The sequence below is a fragment of the Myxocyprinus asiaticus genome, chromosome 32 (assembly GCF_019703515.2).
Source record: "Myxocyprinus asiaticus isolate MX2 ecotype Aquarium Trade chromosome 32, UBuf_Myxa_2, whole genome shotgun sequence".
Classification (NCBI taxonomy): domain Eukaryota; kingdom Metazoa; phylum Chordata; class Actinopteri; order Cypriniformes; family Catostomidae; genus Myxocyprinus; species Myxocyprinus asiaticus.
In genome coordinates this window covers 33,490,812-33,508,417 of record NC_059375.1, presented here as the reverse complement: position 1 = coordinate 33,508,417, position 17,606 = coordinate 33,490,812, and the positions used below count along the sequence as shown (strand labels likewise).

The window sequence follows — 17,606 nt, the reverse complement described above, 5'->3', positions numbered from 1 at the left end:
TGCTGAACTGCTCTGGATGTTCTCATTCACAGGAGTGGGAGTGGAGCCCTGAGAAACTTGGACTTGACACCAGTACAGGGCATATGAATGTGCTGTCGGTCCAAAACTGATTTGGCCTATGCTTCAAAGTTGTGTAAATTTTAGGACTATGTTAATGGTGGGAATTGATCATTAATGAGGCAAAACTGTTTTAGTAAGTCTCAAGTTGACTCATGTTCTATTTATTTCTTGATACGATGGTGGCAGATTTTTCATTAACTTGACTCAACGGCCAGGCTTTGGAAGTGACTGTGCAATTTTACACCTGCCTGAAATCTATAACATGGATTTTAAGTTGCTTGAGTTAATATTGACCACTGATGATTTGTCAAGAGTTTAACCTTGGGCATACTGACTCCCTCAAAATTCCTTTGACGTGGTTTACTCTTTACAGCTTTATGGAAAGTTCAGGAAGGGCTTGTGAGTCAAGGGTAGAAATGACTTCTCAGTGAGTTGTCAGGGCGGTGTGGGATCTTTGGTTCCTCTGTGAGGCTGCAGTCTTGCAAAAAGGCCTCTGGAGTGATGACGTGGCCCAGGGTCAGAGAAAAGAGGTCTGGGAAACTCTACAAAGTATGGGTTATTTTTTCATACGCCCCTGCTTTGATTAAAACAATTTTTCAATTTTTTTTAAATATATAACAGTGTTTCACAAAACCTGTCAAGAAAATGTCCTGGTCATATATTGTTTTTGCATTGTGACATTACTTTCAGGAAGCTTAAGCACATTATACCCCCCCAATTCTGATTACCAAAGACTCATTTTTTTCAAATGTATTACAGAAAAAAAGGCTGTTGTTCATTGATTTTTGAAATTAAAATCAGCTAAAATTAAAGGCAGTATCAAAGAAGTACTGCAATTATATATTGTATATACTGTGTATATATATATATATATATATATATATATATATATATATATATATATATATATATATATATATATATATATATATATATATATATATATATATATATATATATATATATAAATACTTCACAATTTAAATTATATATATATTTACATTTATATATAGTTTTTTGTTTTTACATTGCGGAAATGAGAATTGGTGGGAAAAATGTGCAGAATTGTCATAAAAATAATATCACAATATAAGAAATCTTAATGGCCCTTAAATAAGGTCTCATTTTCTGTATGTTTCTTTTGATTTTTAAGAAAATTAAGACCAGGACATTTTCTATAACAGATGTTATATTTTACCTGTACAACCAGAGCAGTGTTCATTTGGCACAAAACCCCTAAGGATCTCAGTTAGGATGACAGATATTAGAACAGTAGCATTTAACAAAAAATTTTATTGAAAAAGACATAAAAGGTAGTAATAAGTTTTAAACTGAATTGGTGAATAATTTTCTGAACAGGTTAATTTACATGAACCATCCAAATGAACCGATTCACTCAAATTAATCAGACTTCCCATTGCTACATTTGAAAGAGAGAACATTATTGTTGGCGAGCTTGTCCGATTTTTAATTTGGCTGTGTGCGCAATACAATAAAAAAAAGGTACTTGTTACTAAAAGCTACACTGGGAAAAACAGTTTATTAGCTACTGTCATGCTAATAATTTTTTTTTGTTAAATTAGTAGTGATGTTACTTTAAGTTAATCACTCCCCAACACAGGTCTCATTCCTCGTATATTATTCTATCCTCGTATATTTTACTATCTAGGAATATTTTGTATTTTAATGTATATAAAATCTTCAACCAAAAATCAGTTCTCTTCGTACCAATGAGCACTACGGAAGAGGCCAAGGTCACATGCACCAAACTGGTGAAGAAAATAAACTCAGACATTGAAAATAATCTGGATGGACATTGATTAAAAATAATGATGATGTGCTATACTGCGTGAGTGTGAGAATCAGCCTGATGGCAAGGGCAAGAGCTGCTGGGAAAGAAGGGGTGAAATGAAAGATTGAAATGATAATGAAAAAGACAGGATCTGGGATTAAGGAAGTGAGGAAGTGGGATGATCAATGGATAAGTGCCATGCTCAGACTGTATCCTGCCAACACCAAAATACATTCAAACTCTTTTTCTTCGGTTACTTTTCTCCCACTCTCCTCTCATTCCTTCCTTCTTTATCAGACTTGTTTTCCCCCTATCCCTTTCTGTGCAGACATTATGTGTCCTTGCTTCTGAAACGTGCTGTTCTTTAGGGAGAATTAAGTCTTGTGCTCCGGACACACTGTGTGTAAGTGTGTGGGTACTGGCTTAGTGGCCCCTGAGGCTTCATGCTGGGAGCCCACCCAGCTGACAGTCTGGCCTAGCCTACCCAGCCAGAAACCCAGCCACCTGATACCATTTTTTTTTTTTAGATATGGCAGGCAAAGTGGATTCATGTGGATATACATATGTGTTGTGTATGTTAGGTTTTTAATGCTTGCATGTGTATGTGTTTATCTGCACTGAGGTTGCTCGTTCATGGCTCATGATACTTTGTCTAGTATCAAATTTGTCTCAGATGTTTCTCCTAAAATACAATTGACACAAATGAGACAATTGTTGACATACAATAATAATATAACACTATGAAATTAACGCATATAACATCAGATAATTTAGTTTTGGAAGAATTGGTGTAGAAATGTTTGGGTTCATTGTGAAATGATTGCAGACTTTGGTATCTTGGCATATTGGAGCACATTTTGTGACATTTCTGAGATCCATTCTTAATCTCTAGAGGAGACGTGAGATTACAGGAGTTTTTTCTATAGAGAAAAATCAGAGAAGCAGACTTAAATAAAAGTCTCAAATTGCTCTCCATTTAGTCTCATCACAGTCTAGGAAAAACAATTAAAATAAAATACTATAAATACATTTTTATTTCCTATGTGTGGTAATTCTATGCAGAAATTGTAGAAAAAATGTGCACATCCAACATAGTTGCTTCTGCAGGACACAATGCAGCAAACTTAGGGGGAAAATGGCCAAATGTCCACACTGATATTAATGCTCCAAATTTTATTACTGCCACATTTCAAACTCTCTGTTCTTCATCAGGAAAAAGCACCTAAAATGCTCCCATACCACATGGCTTTCTGTTTTCTGTACTGTCCCAGATAAAAAAGGATGGAAGGATGCTCAGAAAAGCAGAGAGAAGACTCCTATACATGCATGCTCTTGCGTTAAAAAAGAGACAGCGCCAATATGCACAAACACACAGTGGCGTGAGGATAAGCAATGTATTAGTCATCTATTACAGGAATCAGTCTCACACTGGGCCTGTTTTCCAGTCTCGCTGGATGCCTTGTGAATTTCCAACCTATGAAATAGAGCGGCATTCTTCCCCCAGTCTCTGAGTCTCACTGCCCATGGGAGGCAGCTCTGAACTGACATAGAATCTCTGCTTACAGTGGGTCAAATTCTCCACCAGTGGTGTTGATGATATAAAATATAACCCAGCAAAGAGTGGCTCAACGAGACTTACTCAGCCCCTGTGAATGCAATGAATGGAGGAGCATTTGCCGAGCTGGTCAATATGAAAGCATGTACCTGGTGTGATTCAGGTGTGTGTGGAGGGTATTGTACTGTATATGCTAAATGGATTTCTCACCTCTTGCTCTTTGTGGAATGGACAGACCAGCCAAATTGTCCTCGCTGAGTGCACTCTCAAGGCCTTGGAATATATCCTCCCTACTGAGAATGAAAGAAACAGAGAAAAAAGAAAGAGTGGGTGTGAGAGAGAGCGAGATAATTTTTTTTTTTAACAAAATAGCGTTTATGGTTCAGGCTGCCCCTGAAATAATTTTCCATATCAGTGCAACTGCATGATGGGAAAGGGAATATGATTTTTTCTGTACAGCGCCAATGGAAAATAAGAACTGGAATCAAAACAAGCAGCTTGGAGCAGAGAGAGAAAATGTTATGAAGAGAAAGAGAGTGTGAGCGAGAGAGAGGCAATCGCTGGTCTTTCCATGAGGAATCCTGTACTGGGACTGCAATAGCACTGTTGTTAGCAAGTCATTTCTGCTTAGAAAATGCACAAACTATCATTCAGTCATCCATCTAGAATCCCTTTGGCCTGTCCAGTAGCCCACAGAGATCTATTAGGCTGCGGCCTCTGCCTCCAGCTGTCAAGAGTTCTGGGGGAACGGAATGCCGGGTCAGTCCAGAGAGCAGAAGGGCTTGACTCCATGTTAATTCCCCCTCTCTCTCAGTTTCTCAGTTCTCGCCCTTTGGGTTCTCTGTTGAAAAGACCAGCCTAGCTGATCACCAACATATGTTGTGTGGGATGTTGGCCTTCAGCATGGGATTCTGGTATGCTGAAGTCCCCAACAGGCTTCTTAACTAGCTTAAACAGCAAGACTTCCTTGCTCAACCAGCTTCAGCAACAAGACAATGCTAGTTGACCAGAGTGTGCATCAGCCGGGTGCAGTTTCAATCTCTCCCCCTTAGAGTGGGTCACTTCACACGACTCATAGAAGCAGCACTTACCACACAGAGAAATGCCATTTTTCGGAGTTTGTTTATTTACATGACTCGCTTCCTTATTATGAATTTTAATAAAGGATGCATTAAAGATACACCGATCAGCCACAACATTAAAACCACTAATACTGTGTAGGTCCCCCTCGTGCTGCCAAAACAGCGCCAACCAGCATCTCAGAATAGCAATCTGAGATGGTATTCTCCTCACCACAATTGTACAGAGTGGTCATCTGAGTTACAGTAGCCTTTGTCAGTTCAAACCAGTCTGGCCATTCTCTGTTGACCTCTCTTATCAGCAAGGCACTTCCATCCACAGAACTGCCGCTCACTGGATGTTTATTGTTTTTGGCACCATTCGGAGTAAATTCTAGAGACTGTTGTGCATGAAAATCCCAGGAGATCAGCAGTTACAGAAATACTTAAACCAGCATATCTGGTACCAACAATCATTCCACGGTCCAAATCACTGAGATAAAATTTTTTCCCCATTCTGATGGTTGATGTGAACATTAACTGAAGCTCCTGACCTGTATCTGCATGATTTTATGCACTGCACTGGTGCCACATGATTGGCTGATTAGATAATTGCATGGTTGTTGGTGTCAGTTGGTCTGGTTTGAGTATTTCTGTAACTGCTGATCTTCTGGGATTTTCACGCACAACAGTCTCTAGAGTTTACTCAGAATGGTACCAAAAATAAAAAACATCCAGTGATGGGCAGTTCTGTGGATGGAAATGCCTTGTTGATGAGAGAGGTCAAATGAGAATGGCCAGACTGGTTCAAACTGACAAAGTCTATGGTAACTCAGATAGCTGCTCTGTACAATTGTGGTGAGAAGAATAGCATCTCAGAATGCTATTCTGAGATGCAGGTTGGTGCTGTTTTGGTGGCATGAGGAGGACCTACACAATATTAGGCAGGTTGTTTTAATGTTGTGGCTGATCGATGTATAACGCCGGGGTGTTTCTTTTAGACACTCTGACATGCAAATTTTGCTTAAGCGGAATGCCAGATCCGGCTCCACTTTATTTCACGATGACACAGCTTCTGTGTTTACTTATTTTGTATTTTTGCATTATAATTATCTCATACTGTGCAATGTACATATCCTATTAGGCTGTTTGTAAAGTATGGATTGTGAGCTGTGTTTTCTTCCTCTCCTCAATCAGGCGTGAGCTGAAATGCTGCTCTCGCTCGCCATCATTATAGTGAATGATCTCATATTATGTTAAATGAGACCAAACGACTATTCGACAATGAAAACTTTTGTCGAAATATTTTTATTTTGGAATTGTCTATCCACCAACTACACTAGCACTAAACAAGCAAAAATTTATTGGGGAAGAGGCTCATGCTGAGCCCTGGGTTTTGAAAAGCGTCTTGCCATTAGTTAATTCTGAGAACTCCGTGGAACCCTAGTTGATAATCAATGGATAAGTCCTTCACTGTCTCCCATGCCGACACTCAAAATAGAACAGAGGGTGACTGAGAGAGGGGGTGGATTGAGGGAGACGAGGAATGATATTCGGCCCCTGAGCCAAAGTGCTCTCGTGACAACAGGCCGATTAGCATGAAAACAAATGCTCATAGCAGACAATTGAATCGTTCCCCAAGCAAATGGTGGCTTTGCTTGTTGCATGTAATTAGCCTAGCCGAGGCTGGCTGACAGCATCCATATGTCTATGAGGCTGCGCAAGTGTGTGTGAGTTTACCGTAAGCGCTGGAGCGTAGAGCGCTAGCCACTAGCACAGCATTTTTAGCAGGAGAGGAGCCTCAGGAAGTGACAAAGGGAGGAAGAAAGATTTAATGAGGTAGGGAGAGCAAAAAATGACAATTCAACATAGCTGCTATTTGGTAAGATAACACAATGAAGTGATGGAGACAGCAAGATGCTGATCCTGAGGGAATGAGAGCAGAGTTTCCTCATTAAAGTCCAGGATAATATGGAGGAAGCGTAACAGTCGAGTGGCCCCGAGATCTGGACAGGTGTAAATCTATGTAGATAAGAGAGCTGCTTATAAGGATAGTTCACCCAAAAACCTTGTCATCATTTCCTCAACCATGACTTTCTTTGATCTGTGGGACACAAATGGAGTTTAGACCAACATAGATTTCCTGGTTGGTGCTGGTCTAGCAAACTGACAACGAAGCTATTTACTAGCAAAACTTACCAAGGAAGATTTTATTAAAAATATTTTTGGGGCCTTTTGTCTTAAATAAGACAGGAAAGTGAAGATTAGTAGTGGGGATTTTATGTATTTCAGTAACTTCAGTGAGTGTCATTTTGAGTATTTTGAGTGAGTCATTATTTCACTCAGATTTGATCAAAAACACAGTCATTCACGACCAAAACATGTCTTGAAATAGTGTTTAGGGACCATAAGCAATTTCCTTAAGCAGATCTATGCAAAATATGCACATATTCTAGTGACCACCTTGTCTTTTTAAAAGGGGTAGATTAGCATGAATAACATGAGAGGAGAAAAGATGACTTTGCCCCTCCTGACCTTTTGTTCTTCAGGCAATGCCATGGTTAGGAGTGAAGGAGTTTATTGCTGTCTGTGCAAACTAATTTCTGATGATGGAAATGAACTCCCCCTCTCTCTTTTTCTGTTTTGCTCCAAAGGTGGAGTGATTTTAGAGACCTGCTGATCAGAGAAGGGTGTTTTCTCCCACAAGGGAGTTGATTCAAACATTCATACATTAAAATGGTAGGGAGGCAGTGCCAGCAGGGAACAGTGTGAATGTGTGTGCTGTTTCATGGAGTGTGTGTTTGTCTGCTCAGTGCCGCTATTGTTTAGTTTGCTCTGTTTGACTCTTATCTCTTTCGCACGTTTTCACACAAATACACACTTCCCCACACACACTTTCTCATAATGTAAACATCTAGATTCTAGATTCCCGGGTGTGATTTTTGATTGACAGCTTGTTTGAATTCACTATGTTCTTAATAAGGGGGCTGAAAACCTGTCGGTGATGTAAAGTGAAATGCAACCGGCTGGTTGGAATGTCTTTTATTGATCAGGCAAAGGAGACAGAACAGTTATTTGTCATATTTGAAAATGTGGTTGGACATGTCCTCCTGGTTTTCCAAACCAAAATTATATGTAGTCTGAATCTAACATCTGGAGGTGATGACTAGCACCCACTCATTTTTAAAACAGAGCGAGACAACCTTTCAATTTCACTATGTATTGTGACCATGACAACTAACTAATGCTTAAGCCTTGTGGTCTTCAGAAACATACTCTAGACAAGTACGCAAACACGGATACTTGGCTAATGTACATTCTTGCGTTATTGTGGCATTAACAAACCTTAGTACTTAAGGGAGCAATTGAGTTACCTTCAAATGTCTGTGCCATTTGCCAACCTGAATGTGTTATTTTTCAGGTAGCTTGCTATAAACATGTCAACAGTTTTTGCTTTAATAAGGTTCTCTATAAACTTTTTCTCCACCATGACAGTTGTTAACCTGAAAGAGAAAACTGACCGTAGAAGAACAGTTTACATCAGGGGTCGGCAACCTATGGCACGTGTGCCAGCATTGGCATGCAGAAGGGTAATCACTATATACATTTATTTATTAAATTCCGCACCTGCATTCCAATCTACATCTCGATGTAATCCTTCCTCATGATCACACAGCATGTTTTCATGAGCTGAATGGGAGGCTAAGCAAAAAGGTAAAATGTGACGAGACTGCAGTATACCCAACAGATTCGTGCAGCGCGTGCAGGCCATTTGTGCACCATGAGCTGGCAGCGCTTCACTTTCGGCACAGCCATTGACCAGGAAAATAAGAAAATGGCACTCCATGTCAAAAAGGTTGCTGACCCCTGAGTTTACATTAAAGAAGCAGTTTACCCAAAAATGAAATTTCTGTCATGATTTACTCACCTTCATGTTGATCCAAACCTGTATGACTTTCTTATGCTTAAACTGGAATTACAATAATTTTCAGCGAAAATCTTAATGTGCTGAAAAATGACTTAAATTCAGTGTTGCTCACCAGTACCTATTGTACACAAATCTGATGGACTGTTTTTATGAGACTTTTGGATCCTTTTTTAAGCTTTAAAGTGAGGCACTGTCCACTGCCATTGTATTGCAAAGACGCAAGGGGATATTCATTAAAACATCTCCTAATGCATTCTGCATAAGAAAGTCATACTGGTTTGGAACAACATGAGGGTGAGTAAATGATTACAGAATTGTCATTTTTGGGTGAACTATTCCTTTAATACATGCTATGCCGACCCTTGTGGCAAAGTTACTTGTGTAGAGTATGTTTCGGCCTAAATTTTTATATGAAAAAACCAAAACAAAGCTATTTTTAAAAATTTGCATCACTCACTTCACTTAATGGTTTTGCTTTCAGACTATCCATCATTGAGCAGACTGTTTTTTTTTTGACATGCACGATGCACTTTTACTGTCCAGCAAACAATGCTCGGTTGTTCCCGCCAGCTGTGCTGCCTGTGATTACACAGACACTTCTGTCCACAGACCTGACTGTCGGATTTCAGCTATAGATCTTTGGTTTTCTGAGTTGTGCGGTGCGCTTTTTGTCTGCTCTTTTCTTTCATTGCCGCCGGTTTGAAATCTCCCTCCTCCTGTTTGTCTTTTTCTCAAATCGCCTGTTCCTGCTCTGTGACATATTATTTCATGCCTCTATGTGAGTTATTTAGTGTGGTGTGACATACCTCATCCTGAGAGGCTGCACAGCTCTGTTTAATGATCCCGCGACAGGACGACACGTGCATTATGCAGACACCCATACACATACCATAGTAATTTCTGTGACTTCTCACTTTACTTGGCCAAGTATTTTGGTATGTGACAGTGTGGGTGAGTGGGTGTGGCATGTCCCAATCCCCTGGGAATTAAGTCACTTCCAGTCTGAGATACATACTCATAAATACACAGGACCACACACCCACTCAAACTGTCTTGATTCCCATGGGAAGAGGCTTCCTTGGAGTTCTAATTTAATTCATGACCAGGGAATTCCAGGGGTGCCACACACACATAAGCACACATTCAAGAGTGAATGTAAAAAATAAAAAACGCCCATACATACACTGATGATGGATAAACTCTCAAAAGGAAAAAATAAAATTCAAAAATTGCAAAACTGGTCTCCATTTGACACATATTTTCAAAATGAAATCATAAGAGAGGAAATTCCTCAACAGCAGCTCATCACCACTGTTTATTAAAACAATGGAGAATGTTCTTCACATTTTGAGCTCTAGTTGTTGATTGGCCTTCCTTTTTTATTTCCTGCCTGTTGGATTTTTTTCCTTTTTTATTTCCTGCCAACATTTGGGGGGAAAAAATGGCTGCAAAAAATGCTTAATGGCAACTATTGCTGGCATAAGCTGACTTTCATTGTTGCTTCCTGTTAAAGCATGTAGTGTGTAGTTGGGATAAGATTAAACAGATCTTTCCAAGACTGTGGTCCTGAAAAACAACTTTGGATGTGTTACATTCTTCAGCAATTATATACAAACATCACAGCTAACACCTGGCCAAGAAGCCTTCCCACCAGCATCCTGACAAATGTAATTTTAGAGCACAACCAGGGGACAGGCCTCCAGCGGGAGTGGGGTTATACATTCAGTGTCATGTTCATTAAAATCCTTCCTGTCTCTGCCATTTCTGTGCATTTAGGAACAGAAATGATTAATGACTAATGCTACTTTTACATGTGGATTACCCTAAATAGTCCCATGTCTGTTTAGATTACACAAGCATTTGGGCCAAAACCGAACGACTTCCAAAATATCCTCTTGTACGGCAGAACCTCAAATGGGCTTTTTTTCTCTGAGTCATGGCAGAGAGACGCAAAACAAACAGGCAGTGAGAGAAGTGTGCTGTTTCTATAGACCCTCCCCTTCTTCCCTCCCAAAGGCTATTTATTATGACTGTGAACTGTGAAAATATTGGGGTTTTCTGCATTTGGAGTGGCACATGTTTTGGGGGAGAGCGAGATGTGGGTTTGTGTGAGGAGAGCATGGAACCCAGCTGTGTAAACAGTCTCAGACTCCCCCACTACACACACACACACACACACACACACACACACACACACACACACACACATGCGGTAACCACTCCCCTGACAAAACCCTTAATATAAAGTCTCTCACGCCCCTCCTCCACTCATGATCTATGACATGTTCCAGCTCCCAACATAAAAAAAGGAAGAAAGGAGAAAAAAAGAAGGGAGAAATGAAGAAAGGGGGAAAAAGAAAGGAAGGAAGAAAGGAAGAAGGAAAGAATTAAGAAAGGGAGGAAGAAAGGAAGAAAAAGGGAGAAAGGAAGGAAGGTGGAAGGAAGAAAAAAAGAGAGAAAGAAAGGGAGAAAGGAAGAAAGGAAAAAAGAAAGGGACAAAGGAAGGAAAGGAGAAAGGAAGGAAGAAATTAAGGAAGGTAGAAAGGTAGGAAGAATGAAGGAAGAAACAAGGGAGAAAAGACAAAAAGAAAAGGATAAAGGAAGAATAAAGAAAGGAAGGAAAGAATTAAGAAAGGAAGAAAGGAAGAAAAAAGGGAGAAAGGAAGGAAGGTGGAAGGAAGAAAAAAAAAGGGAGAAAGGAAGAAAGGAAGAAAGAAAATATGAAGGGAGAAAGGAAGAAAGGAATAAAGAAAAAATGAATGAAGAAAGGAAGGAAGGAAGGAAGGAAGGAATAAAGAAAGGGAGAAAGGAAGAAAAAGGAAGGAAAATATTTTTTCTGCAATTTTGTCTGCAAAAGTGTAAGTTGTTTAGGTCAGAAACACACACACAGTTTCGGTGTGTCTACTCGTATTACTCTTGCTATTCTATTCTCTTCTCCCCTGTGGCCGGAGCAGCACTTGTGTTATCTCTCTCTCTCTCTCTCTCTCTGTGGAACTGAGTACTCAGCACTGGCAGACATAAACATCCTCATGTGAAGAGAGAGAGAGAGAGAGAGAGACAGACAGCTGTTCTAATATACACACACAGACCCATTACAACCCAGAGCTGTTCTCCGTGCTGATGGATTGCACTTCATGTGGACCTCTGTATGACTGAACTTAAACAAGTAACACATAATCCAAACCTCTGACTTGACTTCTTTTCCCAGTCAAGCTCTCTGTCTCTGTCTCTGTCTCTGTCTCTCTCTCTCTCTCTCTCTCACACACACACACACACACACACACACACACACGTCCGCTGAAGTGCAGCGCTTGGGGACTCTTATCCAAAGACAAGGCTGAACATGCACTTGCGCAATTGGCAGTTAGATGAGTGTTTGTGTGTGTGTGGCAGACATATTCGGGACTCCCACTCTTTAGGATTCTTCCGTTTATTTCCTTAATTGGTTTAATGTCGCTCTGAGCCTGGAATCAGGCGATTAGTATGCACATGACCCGATTTCCTTAAGCACTCGAACAAGAGTCACTCTCCCGTTCAGCCGCATTTCGCACCACGGACATAAATAAACACACATTCCCTTTGGGGATCCGCCTGACAAGACTGTTACATCCTTTATAGCACACTGTATTCCCACCATAATGAGTATGACTGCAGTTTTTCCATGGCGTCTGGGCTTTCCAAGGTTCAGTGCACTGCCCTGTGCTGCCCCACACCATTTGGACTAACTGCTGGTAGTTGCGTCTCTTTTTGTGGGAACAGTTTTTAGAACAGGATTTCTCAAGCTTTTCTAAACCTCTTTTTAACCCTGTCTATCTGTCTATCTGTCTGTCTGTCTGTCTGACAGTCCGGACAGACAGTCCGTCTGTCGGTCCGTCCGTGATCTGAAATTACTTAATGGCATGTAGGCAAGCACAAAGATAAACTACAGACATGAATTTGGCCTGTCCATGTTTAACATGCTCTGCTGGTGCCTCACTAAAATATTTCGGGTTTGATTCCTTTTATAACATACAGTCATTAAAGTGCATCTTGACTAGTTTATAGTGAATTATCATTACTGATTTGCCTCTATATTCCTTGCAATTTTGTTCACAATTGAATAATTTTCCATGGCCCCCTCTGACTATTTTAGACAGACCCTCGGGGGGGTTCGCAGACCCCAGTTTGATAATCTCTGCTGTAGACGTCTTACCATCCTTTCCTTTCATCCAGCCTCATTCCTCCTTTTCAGAACCAACAGTGTTTCATTTTTGCAGTTTGGTTTATTAGAGAGGGTGGGGGGGGCTGAGCAGGATGGGCGCAGGCAATAATTTCAGCCTTTGCAGCTGACGCTCGGCCCACCGGCATGCTCGAGATGGAGGAAAAAATAGAGAAAAAAGTCAATAAAGCAAAGCAAACAAGAGGAAACGTTTCATTAAAGGGAAGTTGGCAGAGGGCATAGAGGAGGAGCGGCGAGGGGGGAGGAGAGAGAGGGCTATATGTGCTCTTGAGGAGAGGGCTGGGTACGGCTGGGGAACGCTGGAGCTTGTTGGAAATTGAGCTGCTCTTTAGCCTTCAGGCTGCAGATCCACGCCGGCTGGCAGAGTTGAATCATGCAGGCGTAGTTAAGTTCAAGCCACTGCTGGATCTAGAATCAGAATTTTATTTTTGTTTTTTTTCATTGCGACAGCATCATCCCTGCTGAAAAGATTAGCTTAGACTTGCAGAGGTTTTTGCTAATTAGAGCTGGTCTGGTGCAGGTCAAACTTTTAGATTGAATAATTTAGCTCAGGGCTCCCCCGGTCATGGAAAATCTGGTAATATGAGGGAATATTTAAACAGTGTTTTCCAGGTGGGGAAAAGTAATGGAAGTTAGAGAAGTCCCAAAAGTTATGGAAAAGTCATGGAAATTTCTATACTGAATATAGTTTATTCCAGTTTGTCTTTGCTCTAAAATATGTCATGAGCTAGATATTGCTCTTGTGTAGAGGGAAACTTGCTCGCAAGCCATAGTTATGCCTGAGTCAATCGTTCTTTTGAGTCAGTTCTGTTCAATGAATTAGTCAAAACAGTTCACAAATTGGTCTAAATGATTAATGACTTGGAAAAGTTATGGAAAAGTCATGGAAATGTATTGATCAAAAAAAGTTGGAACTCTGTTAGATGGCGAAGCTGGTTGACCAGCATGTCCTTTATTATGATGCTGGTTGACCTAGTAAGTCTTACTGGTTATACCTAGTTGACAAAGCCTGCAGAGAGCACCAGCACAACAGTATCCTATGCTGGGGACCAGCATCCAAAACTCAACATAAGATAATTACCAGATGATGATGATTTGTTGGCCTTTTCAGCAGGGATCTCTGATCTTTTGCCATTTCTGGAGATTCTTTTAAGTCTCATGTTGAGATGAATGTGGTATGTTGTGTCTTTGTTATACCATTTATGTTATACACAACTAACTGGCAATTAGCTGTTTTTTCTACTTTGTGGAAAAGACCTTGGAGTTTTTGAAAGTGGGCATTTTGCCAGAATTGATGAGACCATACCCATGATGCATTACCGATGACTGCAGCACTCTTGGAGAACACAGGCCTTTCATTTGTGTAGTGGAGCCTGTGGGAAGGTGGTAGGGACATTTGGGAGGAGAGGACGGTCGTAATGTGTGTTGGGAATTTTGTGGCTTCAGTCATTACTGCTTCATGTAAGGGGAAACTGTTCTTAGACCAGCTCAAAAGCTACTTTCATCCCCCACTACAAGGGGAGTGAGTGGGCGAGAGGAGACAAAGTGTCTTGTCTGCTCTGATCCCAAGAAAGCCAGCATCAACCCTGGCACCGGCGGCCTAACGTCTTCCCAAACCTGTAATTCTGCTGCTCTTTCCCTCTTTTCTCGACTTTATTCCACCCCCTTCAGTTGCTGGGGTTTCAGCCTAGGGCTCGAGCTGTGGCCTGGTGCTCTGTTTATCTTGAGAGAGCAGTCATTTAGTAATTTAACACCCATAAACGTCTTCCTTAACCTCATCCCTCTCACCCACGTTAATTAACTTTTATCAGTTTAGGAAATGAAACCGCACCCGCCTTCACCTCGGTGTTTAATTGGTGGTGTTGCTTGTTTCAGAGGACACAAGGGCAGGGTCTTTGTCAAGGGAGACAAACAGGAAACCACATTAGCATGCACTGAAACTAACAATACAGTGTGCGCATAAATAGTACTTTTTCATCTGTAATGATTTCACGGTGTGTTGTTATTCTCGTAAATTTCTTTCAGAAATTGTTAGAGCTGAACGGTTGTAATGTGTCATCTTAAGCACAATTCTGTCTATTAAACTTAATGTTTAATAGACTGACAATAATAGACAATATGCTGAATGCTATGTGCAAATAATTTCTGGTGAGAGCCTTATCTTTACATTATGTTTGACATTTATTAAATCGTACCTCTATAGCATCCATACATACATTAATCAAACTTATTGAAGCGTTGAAAATTTGGTTTGTTTTTTGTTGTTGTTGAGAAACAACAGATAGATGATTTACTTGGAAAATTTAATGACTGTCCATGTGTTTGCATGTACTGTGCATGTGTAATGAATTTGATTTAAACCTTGGTGGCTTGAATGTATAAAGTAATGAGGTATGCAAATCTGAAGTTGCTATCTTCACTTCCACATCTAACTGTCATTCCATTACCCTCATATTTTTCCCCTCACTCTTTCTGTGTCTGTTCTGATCAGTTCTCGGAGGGTGATGTAGGTGTCTTTTGGTAATGAGTGTTTGGATGAGGGTGTATTACAGGCTGCTTCTTATTGTCCTGTGTAGGTCTTGTTGCAAAGTGTGTGAGAGTGTGTAGAGAGAGCAGGGCTTAGAGGCTATAGCAGAGAGATCACAGGGACTTAATTATGGGAACCGTGTCTTAGAAATAGGCTGCATGCGTTCAAAAGCTCTTCTACTCTGTCTCTTTCTTTCTCTCTCACTTTTTCTTCCCTATTTCTGTCTTATTTTGTTGGAATTATTTTTGAAAAGGAGGAATGTTAGAATTTGGTACAGGTTTCAGAATTTATCAATTCTTTATGCCTATTTGTAATAGGTGTACTCTTTCCATGGGTGTCCATTTCATAATTTTCAATGATTTGGTCATATTGAGAATTGTCTGATTTTAACCCCAGTTTTCTATCTCCTGCAGGCAGTGGACTGATAGGGAACTCCTCTGCCTCTTTCATGGGTACATTTCTGGCCAGCAGTCTGGGTTCTCCCACCACCCACCCAACTGGACCTCCATCATCCCCCTCATCTCCACCCTATCGGACTGGACCTCACTCCACAGCCCCATCACAGATCTGGTTCCCCCACTCACATGAAGGTGAGATATTTCAATTCCCATCCATCCGCCTGTCCATTCATCCATTCATCATCCATCCATCTATTTATTCATTTATTCATCTTCATCATCCACCCATCCATCTGTCTATTCAGTCATCTTCATCGTCCATCCAACCATCCATCCATTCATCTTCCATCCATCCATCCATCCATCCTTCACTCTTTCTATCCATCCATCCATTCATCCATCAGATTTTTTCGATGCGCTCTTCTGCTCCACATCAGTCACTCTTTACATTTAATACATTTCTGTTTTATTGATCTTTTGTGCACTTTGTGTTAATGTTGTAATCTACTGTATATGCTTTAAAATAATGTGTAATATTGTTTATAGATCTTAATGTAAATGTTTATGTATTAAATGTGAGTGTGTGAATATAGTTTAAAGGTATTTATATTAACTTGCATGTATGCCTTTTCCTTTTAAACGGTTTGTTCAGCTGAGCCCCTCATATTGGTATTTTTACAGATCTACGTAAGACCATGTACAATTGTCTGTGTGTGTGTGTGTGTGTATCAGTGCGGGTTAAGTGCTCTGTAGCTGCGGTGCTCTTGGCAGCTGGCAGAATGGAACAGTAATTGTGGTTGGCAGTGAACACAGTGGTGTTACTGCTGGCACCCAGCGCTACTGTAACTGAATGACTGAACAAATCTGTGTGTGCGAGACCGAACAAGAGAGAGAGAGAGAGAGAGAGAGAGAGAGAGAGAGAGAGAGAGAAATATGCCGAGCCATAGCCGACCTCGTGCATAACTCTGCTGTGTACACAGCTTTACATAAACCATCAACAACTCTACCATACAATAACAATAATCATAGCTATAATGATGATGGTCCTGATTGTCACCATGAAAATAATAATAATAACAATAATATTAATAACAGAATGTGCCTATAATGATGCAAACGGCCCCATCATAATGATAAGAGCTCATTATCTAAATCAGCCTTTAATTGTGCTTAGACCCTCGAAGTAGCTGATTGGTTGGCTCTGTATCCCCCCAGCCATGTCCCTGCTCACCCTTCTTAATTTGCATAAAAAGCATGTCATCAAATCGAGCCATGCAATTACCCCAACCCTGTTCCCCTGGAGACGGTCCAGCTACCGATGATGTGATGCCCCACCTGACCTATTAGGCCGGGGGGTGAAAGGGGTGGTGGACAGGAGAGAATAGTGTTAGTTGATTGGATGGAGCAGGACCTCCTGTGTGGTCCTGGAAATTGTTAATTAATATTCATTAACTTAATGAGAATGGCACTGAATGGCACTAGTCTATAGGACACATGGTAAGAAAAGGCATTTGAACATTTTTGTGATTGGATTTCATGGAGATGTTTAAGTGATTTGTTGGTCATAATTGTCATTCCATTGTGACACCTACTATTTACTTATAGTAGCTAAATAAGGATATACCATACTGCCCTAAAAATGCTGTAACTACACCAACATAGAAATGAAAAGGCTTCAAAAAAATTTGATTGTCCAGATAAATGTGGATTACAAAAAGTAACACTCTGACTCAGAAGCATAGTTGAGTCAAACCCGTCTGTCTCAGGACACATTTTTGGTGATTACCCAGTTTTGACAAAATGTGTAGTTTCTGCATTTTGCCTTTGTTGTGCAGCATGGACCTCTATTGTTTATTATATAAAGCTAATAATAATAATGACTACAGACTAACCCTAATCCACATCCTAACTCTAAAAGAAAACTTTTAGCATTTTTAGCATCAGTTTTTTTTATTTTATTTTATTTTTTATTTTATAAATTTTCCAATTTAAGACAGCCCTGAATGTCCTCAAAGGGTGATTTTGTAAGATTTAACTCACTTTTAGGGACAGTTTTGTTCCAAACTATG

The 17,606-nt window shown here is 40.3% G+C and overlaps 1 protein-coding gene across 3 annotated transcripts in view; it reads left to right on the top strand.

Moving 5' to 3' along the window:
• The window catches only part of bahcc1b (BAH domain and coiled-coil containing 1b), a 133,629-nt gene that overhangs the window by 53,320 nt on the left and 62,703 nt on the right, over positions 1-17,606 (top strand). For all 3 annotated transcript variants that reach the window (XM_051667021.1, XM_051667020.1, XM_051667022.1), the window contains one exon: positions 15,553-15,729. In XM_051667021.1, coding sequence (XP_051522981.1) covers positions 15,553-15,729 — 177 coding nt within the window. The remainder of the gene's footprint in view (positions 1-15,552; positions 15,730-17,606) is intronic.